Below are 9,858 nucleotides of genomic sequence, written 5' to 3' on the forward strand. Positions count from 1 at the left end.
CTCAAGAAGAAAGGCCAAGTCCTGATCAAAGTAGAGTGGGAGATTTGGCAAGCTCTACTATTTTCGGAACAAGGACATTTAAAGGAGAGCTACACCTCCTAGCTATAAAAGCCTTTTTAACTGACCTGCCTCAACCCCCCCCCCCCCCCCCCACCTTCTCACATACTCAAAACCCCAACCTTTAAATGCAGAGCAGCGCAGCGGTGTACCTGGGTGCAATCTTCTGTTCAATCGCAGAAACTTTGGGTCTTGCCGCCGACACGGACCCTGCTTGAGCATGCACAGTTGGGGCAATCAGGAAATCAGCTGCAACTGCACATTCTCAAGCAGGGTTTGTGTTGTGGTGAGACTCGAAGCTTCTACTATTCCCAGGTACGCAGCTCTGCATTTTTAGGTTGAGGTTTGCGACGGGCAGTTTTTAAGTTACAGTGTATCCGAAAAGGGATTAAGGGGGCTTTTATAGCTGGGGGGTATAGTTGTCCTTTAAGGACTTTTCTTCAATTCGAGTGGTGCATGCTTCAGTATAAAATGTTTCAAAGAACACTGCTTCCTTATGGTATCCCATGGATAAAGCTACAGTCTGATTTGAAGAGGTACTTTCTGAGTACAGGAAGGACTTTGAAGCCAGTGGCTAGCATTTCCATTGCCAATGCAAGGAAAGTTTGGTTATCCAAGGTTGATTCAGCTCACGGAGAAGATTCTTGGTGAATGCCAAAGTTGATTTAGACCAATAAGCCTCTAGGTCTCTGGCCATTTAGAGCCTAAGGTGCCATGAAGCAGATACAGCTGCAAAGCTGGCTTTGTGTGCATTGCCATTCCAGGGGCATTCTTTTGGGAAGAGGCTGAAGGAACTGATTTCTAAGGCATCAGAAGGTAAGAGCTTGGCTCTTCCTCAGAAGAGAAAATGTATGTCTCAAGACAGGCAGCCTTCTATGGAAAAGGCTTCAGTCAATTTTAGATCCAACACTTCAGAGTTTCATTACTTTTATAACAAGGCCAAAAGCTCTAAGACAGCATGGAGAGGGGGTAGGTCTAGATATTTTTCTCAGTCAAGAGGAAAAGCACCTAGTTCCTGCCCCTGAAAGTGGTGGCACCCAGGCTCCAGCTGGGTGACCAGATGCCTCAACATTCAGTATTTTCAGATGGAGTTAGTTGGCGCTGTCAATAAATTATCTTGTACATTATCTTGACAGTCTCATTGTCTTAACATCCTCCAAGGGTCAAGCGATCCATTACCAAGATCAGGCCATAACCTGTATTTAGTCTCAACGCAGGTAGATTGTTTACCTGGGGATGACTTCGGACTGGCAAGAAGGTCTTCTGTTTTTTCTCTTCTCTCCTAAGCAGGAGAGAGGAAAGATGTGAATGGGTACTGCATTCACGAATCATCAGGAAAATTGTTCAGCACTTGGGAAGCCAGATATGAACTTGATGGTGACCTTCAGTAAATCGAAGTGCCATTGTTTCTTCTCAAAAGAACCAGATCTTCCCTCCTTTACCTCTGATTTTGAGAGTGGCTCAGAAGAAACGTCTTCTGAGCCACTCTCAAAGAAGGGTCGGTTGCTGGTTCAAGGGCCCCTTCATTCAGCTGGACTCGGGTCTTCAGGCCCTTATGGCATGGAGGTTGAGCGGCAGAGCCAAGAGGCACAGGGCTAAACCAACAAAGTAATTCAAACACGCCTTAAATCAAGAAAGTCTACTATGAATAGTTGATTTATTATGGGTTTCAGTTGCAGCAGCTTGAATCCAACCTGCCACACCAGAGGTCTGATCCCTAATAACTTTAGGCTATTGACACTCTGGGTATTTTTTCAGCCTGCATACAAGTGCAGGCCAATGCAGTGTGAGTGCAGACAAACCATAAAGCAAATTGGAGTGGTTATACACTGGATGAGAAAACACACCATATGGTATAGCCTTAGGGCATGTAGAGGCCCAAAAACAACTTTGCCTTCTGTTTGTTGAGTGGTCTATGCCGTCATAATTACCTTGTACTGCCAGCAAGAATGCATTGTAGCGTGACAATTTAACTTGTCAGACTAGAGTTTTCTTGGTCAGGTAGTATGGTCTAAAGCCCTTGCATAACTCATATAATGTTTAGCAATTTCACTGTAACATAAATTGTGTAATATTTCTTGCAACCCATAGAGATGATTTATAAATGAAAAGATATTTTTCAGTGAAATTCAAATCTAAACATCCACATGAAAATGTATGCTTACTTGATTTGTATGCAACTATAAAGGTATGCAAAATGGGACAATGCCCCCTTTTTCAGCCCGGGGTGCATATCATTACATTTTAATGTATATGAAACTTGGAACTTGTGTGCCCAGTTGTGCATTGCCCTAATTTTTGTCAGAAGCCCTGCATTTACTTGTTGATCAAACACAGTAATGTGCTGCCTTTCATAGTACCATGGAAATATTTAGGGCCATAATTATAGTGTATAAGCCAACACCACTGGTGATGATGCCCATAGCAACCAATCATGTCTTTGCTTTTGTTTTCTAACTCGTAGGTGACCGTCCAAAGCTAATTGACTGGTTGCTATGGGCAACATCACTGTAGATGTTGGCTTACACACTAGAATAAATATGCCCTTAATGTCTTCTGACTTGCCTCCTCTCAAAGTATGCAGCTAAGTACCAAATATTTTGTTACAGGTGTCCCTATAGCTGATATTGTTTAGTTTTTGTTTTTCATGTGATAACTGGCTAAATTGTTATGCCTCGTTTCGTTCGATATTTGGTGCGTGTATGGTATGTCGGCGAGTCACCGATATCGCAGAAAGCTGCTGATATCGGTCGACTCGCCGATCGGACCAGTTTGAAAGTTTTGATCGGGCGCCATAGAAGGCGCCTGACCAAAATCTCCCTTCAGCGCTGAATCGGCAGAAGGAGGTAGAAATCCTATTGTTTCTACCTCCTTACCTGCCGATTCAGCCCTGAATGGTGTGTGGCGGATCTGCCGATGTTTCGTGCGACCATCGTCAGATCGCCACGTGTATGGCCAGCTTTAGTTGGCTATAACAATATCTTAGTTTAAAGGCAATTAGGATTACCATCTGTTTGGTAAAAATGCTTTGTTGCAATGTTATGAATAGGTTAAAAAGGAGAAAAAAGGCTAGTATATTTTATCCACGTTTGTTGACAACCCCTTCTTGTAATGAGATTATTAATGAGCATAATGCTAAGCTTTTGCTGTTTTAAAAAATGTGAATCAATCCATAGTAGCTGAGCCTTTTACATCTCTGAATGTGCTGCTGTAACTTTAAACAAAAAAAAAAAAATCCGTTGAAATGTTTAAAAGAATGAATGGTGAGGCAGTCAAAGCTTTGTCAGTCAAATGTGTGGGGTTGCTTTCTGAAAATTGGAAGCTCTGAAGTGCAACACGTCCTGCTTTTATGTACCTCAGAAACGTCTTCTATTATATGTTGCCATTGCTGGTTTTATCCAAAAACTGAAATAAAGTGAGCTTAGCACCCGCCTGTGTGTAAGCACTGTGTGTTTGCCCTCCCATCCCTCAGGCAATGTTGCACTTAGTAACAATGTACAGCACTACGTGCTTTTACCAATGTATAAATATATACATCTCTCAAAAACCCTGCCGTATAAGAAATCCAACCCTTTATTAGTGAAATGTTTTTCAGTGTTTATCCACGCCCCATAAACGTATTTATACTCTTCGTATGTATCCTGACATCGTAGTTACCATTTCCAATCCTTGAAGCGATTACCTGCACACTAGCGCGGGTAAGCGTTTTTATAAAAGACGATTCAAGGCTGTCTGTGTTAGACACCATTCGTATTTTCAGAGGAACACTGCAGGATGTTGAGTTTTAAAAGAGTGACTTGACATTTTAAAGCTCCCGAAATGCGTGTATTAAAGGTAGCTCCTTTCTTTATGTTACAAACAGTAAATGTATGTATTTTTATTTATTTAGTAAATAAATGAATGTGACATTAGGCTAACTTAGTCTAAGCCATTTCTGCAGTGCTCTACAACTTAGTTATAAAAATTCCTTTCACAGTCAATGCCAATGACTACATGTCGTTGATGCGCGCCCTTTCGCTCTCATTCAGGTGCGCGCATCCGTTTCCCTCCCGTCCAAGTGCGCGCAGACTTTTTTTTTTTTAACCGCCCCGCGCGCCTCCAAACTATGAGCTCTTCCCGCCCAGAATTGCAGCGTCACGTGCAAGCCAGCAGCCAATGAACGTTGGTTTAGATCGAGATCCGGATCTGACCGGTCGTATTCCGGACCGGGTATAAAAAGAGCGAGCGGAGCCGGGTTTGGCTTCATTTGCTTTGAAAGCGCGGTTTAAAGGTTATTAATCCGTCCAAACACAGGCAAGCAACAATGCCCAAGAGAAAGGTAAGAAGAATCAGCTGTCTTGCGTTTACAATTACAGGTTGTTCGAGATGCTTTTATTAGGGAAGCAGAAGAGGGTAAAGAAGCCGACACCATTATGGCGGCAAGAATAGGGGCGGTGAATTTTGGCGATGAGAAAAAAGCAGTCTGGCTAAATATATTTTCCTTAATTTCACAACATTTGCATAGGCCTGTTGTGCAAGTAATACAAGTCTGCGTTAATAAAGCGGATTATTTAAACTGTAAAGCGCGGGAAAGTCCGGGATTGAGGGAGGCGGGTCTACCGCCAAAACAAGGGCGCGAACCCGCATTGTGGGCGGGACCTTTAGGTACAGAAATAACACCCCTTACTGTGTGCCTCTGCTCATTCAGCAATGGGCTGGCTCTTGTTCCTCCCCCAACACCCTCTTCCTATTTTACAGTTCACTAAAAGCTCGCGTCTGTTACCATGAAAGGAATGTCATTTGGTACATACGCAGAGACAAATGCAGCGATAGAGGTTTATAGAGCACATTTTGTACTCGTCTGCCATTCATCTTCTTGCAGGTCCGAGTAGCCAATACATTAAAAATCATGGCAACAATGTAGAGGTGGTTTTGTGGTTCCCATCGCCCACCTTTCAGTGTCGTGTGCAAATAAACTACTCACAGGTTCATTTCCCTTCTGTGCCGACGTCACTTGGCTCCATTATGTGTTGTATAGGCGTGCGGTCACATGTAACCATGAAATCAGCCCCATATACATGGGCACAACGAACTGTTTTATTGAACACAATTGGTACGTCGTAAAGATTTGCTTGAAATTATGGTTTTGCCCATAATCTGGAGCTTTTGGATAAATTCCCATACCTGTCATTTAAGTAGCCCTATAATGCAAAGTGAATCAAGACTGTTAATGTATTTATCCTCTAAGGCACTGGTGCATAACTTGAAATCCATGTACAGGACGTCTTGTTAGTCATACATTTTTTAAAATCTTTTTACTGGTAGTGGCCTGCGTTTGCCTTCTGTAGGACTTTTTTTGGTTACCATACATCATGATCATGTCATTTATATGATCTGCACACATCCTATTTTCTTCCCTTTACATTCAACACTGGTTCACATAAAGCCTTTGGGTTTTTTTAGTATAATGGCTCTCCTTTATGCTGTAAAAAATAAGCATACTGGACATTATGAAGGAGTTTATATAAGAGCTACTAATATATTTTATCAGGTCACAGAAGATCTAGGTGGGTTCAAATGTACTTAATTTGCAACAGGTTGGAATGTGTGTTCATATTATATATTTTAGTCAATTTTACTGCAAGGTACACAGCAAAGCACCATTTTAGTTTGTTGCTCTTGCATTTTATTTTAGGATGATATATTAAAAAAAAAAAAGTCTCATTATTTGGGTATAGGTATTGTTTTTTTTTTTTTTTTATTGGTGGCTTATAAATCTAAGAATTTGTCCCTTTTTTTTCTTTTTAGGCTGATGGAGACTCCAAGGTCGAGAAGTCAAAGGCTAAGGACGAGGTGATACAAGAGTTTTTTTTATTTGTTTGTTAATTGACAGAAAAATATGTTGCATGAGCTAATACTTCTGATCTTGTCTTGCAGCCACAGAGGCGATCTGCCCGGTTATCGGCTGTAAGTATTCTATTTCCTAACACCCAGTGTTCTCCCCTGGCCCTCTTTGCCGCCTCATCACCAGGCACCAGGCTTTACTATAATATTGTCTTTAATTTTGCAGAAGCCTGCCCCACCGAAACCAGAGCCCAAACCCAAGAAGGCTGCTGTTCCTCCAAAGGTTGGGAAGTCTATAGCATATTCTTGTCTAGTGAATATTTATTTGTAATGCATTGTAAAGCTTCAATGACTTATCAGTTAAAACCAAGTTGCCTATATGTATTGGGCGAATTGCAAACATTTTACCACCTGTACCTTTTTCAGTGGTAGCCAAACACTTGTAAATAACATCTCCTTAGGTGTACATGTGCAATTGTTGTCTAGGCGATCCTCACTCATAAACACTATAGTGAACATTTCTGAACAATAATAATGGGTCAGATAAGAGTTAATAAGGACCCATTATTATTGCTCAGAAATAATAAATACGGTGTTTATGAATGAGGATTGCCTAGCCAGCAATTCAAATTACCCCTCCTTGGGTGTACATATGCAAGTGTTTGGCATTTTTCAGTGACGGTGATAACTGTCACTGAAAAACGTACAGGTGGCAAAATTTTGCAATTGACCCGGTACATATAAGTGACTATTTTGAACAGTGTTAGAAATGTGGGGTGACAAAAATATTAGCCCTGTGCTTTAGTACCCTTAAACGGACATCACAGTATGACAGGGTTGCCATGAGAATGCAATTTGTAGTGATTACACTATGAAGTTATTTTAAAGGGGGACTATCATAAAATCAAAGACCGAAAAGCTTATTTAAATGAAGGCTTTTTTTTTTTTTTTTTTTTTGCTGCACCATTTAAGATGATACAGATAATTAGTCTTGCAATTTTCATGCCCACCCTTAAATTTTATTTTACCTTGTTACTGGCAGCTTGCCAATTTTCTCTTTTCTTACTTGGATGTAAAAGACATGCTTTAATTTACCCCCATATTTTTGAGAATATTTGACTTTAGCTAATTTTTGTTGAGCATAAAAATATCATTTTGGTTTTGTAATTGGTAAAATACCAAAACTGGTTTAAGTGCATCCTTTAATAATGGGAAAGTTGCAGTTTTTTTAGCTCTTGTAGCTATAATATGGCCTTTTAATGTGTTGAAGCTTTTAGGGGTGAATGCTGTGACATCAGTGTAGTTGCTAAATAGGACAGTAAAGTTTTTCATCCAACTTTTTAAAATATTCTATGGTTCCTTGATACACCTAACCATTTTATTTATTTTTTTGTGTACATGTTGTGCACTTTTTATGGCTTCATGTATTTAGTGACCTTCTCTTTTTTGTCTTAATCTGTAGAAAGCTGAAAAGGCACCCAAAGGCAAGAAAGGGAAGGCAGACTCTGGTAAAGATAGCAGTAATGCAGCTGAGAATGGAGATGCCAAATCAGATCAGGTGCGTCTATCTAGAACTGTGTAGGATGTTACTTCAACCTCCTCAAACAACTTATTAACTTTTTGGTTTTTTTTTTTACAGGCACAAAAGGCAGAGGCAACTGGGGATACAAAGTGAAGCGTGAATTTTTGATAACTGTGTACTTCTGGTGACTGTACAGTTTGAAATACTATTTTTTATCAAGTTTTATAACAATGCAGAATTTGTTTTACTTTTTATTTTTAAGCTATGTTGGCATATAATGCTTTTGTGTAATTTGGAGAGGGGGGAGATAGTGGAAATGTAAATGGTCTCTTAACCACCTGGAGTAATAGCTGCTTTCTCACCTCCTGTTTTGGCATCTTATCTGAATTTTTTTTTTTGCTTCTAAATAAGATCGGCAGCTATTACAGCCCATTTTTCCTGAGATTACAGTCTCTGGGCAGAAAGAGGGGGAAACAGTTTTTACCAAGTTCTAAGCTATCAAAAAGGGTGTGGCTGAATTTTTATTTTTTTCTATTTTGGGGGTACTTCAACTGTGAAGAGCCAACCCTAATTCAAAACGGTTTTATGAATTCTTTTAGTGACTTACAGACTAATGAGTTATGAAGTTGTTTTACTATGTTGTACCTTGTCCTGCCTGATTTGCAATGATGTTTGGGGGGGGGGGGGGGGGGTGGATCTTAAATAAAGCTGGAATATGTTTGGCTCACTTAACTGCTCTGTAGTATTCTTTGATACCGCCTTAAGCTTTGCATTGTGAACTCCTGCCATGGGGCAAAATAAAAACAAAAAATAAATTTGTGGTCTTGTTGCCATTTCTCATATTTTATAGGACATTCTTTCAGAATCCACAAGCTATTCCTTTTGTTGTTGGAAAGGCATTTCAGAGAGATTAGTTGCCCGTGGTAGCAGTCATGGGCAACCACGGGCAACTAATCTGCAAAATTTTTGGTACCCCAAGCTGAATAAAAGCATATCTATTCTCTTTTTGCATTAAAGGGACAGTATACATCCTTTTTCAACATGAGTTCAATGAATGGGTAAATATTTGAACAAACTTTTTGTTTTGTTTATTTGTATTAGAAAATAGGTATATTTTGTTTCTGGCACTAAAAAAATGGAACCAATTTCACTTCAGGAAGGTAGTGGTTTGTTTCTTCAAAGGTAGATAAGGAAAGCTGAAAAAAATAAGTATATGAAGCATTGGCTGCCTACTGAATTATTTGCTGTGTAAAAGGTGTAATTTAGAAATAAAAATCATGCCTGTATTCCTTTATGTAAGTGTTGCATTTTTAAGTACCCCAAGAGCATCCTCCATAAAATTGAAATCGCTTAGCAAGTATGCCAACAGTAGTTGCCTGGAAACTTTGTTGTATTCTGAACAGTTTGATGTCCAATATGCCTAGGTTTACACAAATATGCAGAATATAGGTACATGACACTTCCTACATGTGGCTGACACGTTGGCTGCAGCAACATCTTGCACTGTATGTTCGGAAAGAACAATGTTTCAGCCAATATGCCCTTTATCAAGTGTAATCACAGGTAACAAAGATCAAAGCTTTATAGGTGCACAAGAAAGTAACCAAACACCCACTGGGTGTGTTAGTGTAATTAAGTTTATGATGTCACTGTGAGTCCATACATTTTCATGTAAGTGTATCTCCATATTAAGTCCACAAATTTTACAAAGCAATATATAACAAGGAAGCTGCCCGCTTCTAGGCCTACCACAGACACCTGGTAACAAAAGCATGAGTTAAACAGAACGGGTATGTATGTATAGCTTTATTTATAAAGCGCTACTTATGTACGCAGCGCTGTGGGAATGCCCAAAATATCTTACCGTTAGCCAATCTGAAACTAATGTAATACAATGCAGACAGTTCAAATTTTCTTACATGGGTAACAATATATCAGTAACATAGATAAGCATTATTGGAATTATTTTAGGTTTTATTATTGAAATTTAGTCCTGCACTTAAGGGCCAACCATTGTGCACTTTTACCATTCAGGTTGTGCCTGTATTTTAAATCAACAAAGTATTCAGTGAAATAAACAACTTATCCACAGATTGTAAGCTCTAGGGGGTAGGGACCTCACATGGCATTTTCTACTTATTCATTGTATATATTATAACATCTTCCCTGTGTGTACCGTTGTACATTGTTAGATTGTACAGTGCTGCATATTCTTGTAGCACGTTATACATAAACTTATTCATGCATACATTATTAGAGGAAACATTTTAAACTCCAGCTATCATTCAAACCTTTAGGCTGTAGTGTATTATGTGTCTTAATCCAAAAAGCTTCCCTTTGCAGCAGTCATTTCATATCACCTCAAGATAGTTGTGACACTGTGGCGTCCTTGGCTGTCCCGTTTATAGTTTGGTATATTGCCTCTGTTCTGTGTTTAATACATTTTTTAATGGCCC

At 39.6% G+C, this 9,858-nt stretch overlaps 1 protein-coding gene across 1 annotated transcript; it reads left to right on the forward strand.

The window, feature by feature from the left end:
• The first annotated feature begins 4,330 nt into the window (after positions 1–4,330).
• hmgn2 (high mobility group nucleosomal binding domain 2) lies at positions 4,331–8,213 on the forward strand. Its single transcript, NM_001011031.2, is given in 6 exon segments — positions 4,331–4,375; positions 5,845–5,889; positions 5,974–6,003; positions 6,107–6,163; positions 7,343–7,438; positions 7,520–8,213. Coding segments are annotated over 6 exon segments (279 nt in total). The 5' UTR covers positions 4,331–4,360; the 3' UTR covers positions 7,556–8,213.
• The last annotated feature ends 1,645 nt before the right edge of the window (positions 8,214–9,858 follow it).

This window comes from Xenopus tropicalis, chromosome 2 (assembly GCF_000004195.4).
Source record: "Xenopus tropicalis strain Nigerian chromosome 2, UCB_Xtro_10.0, whole genome shotgun sequence".
Lineage (NCBI taxonomy): Eukaryota > Metazoa > Chordata > Amphibia > Anura > Pipidae > Xenopus > Xenopus tropicalis.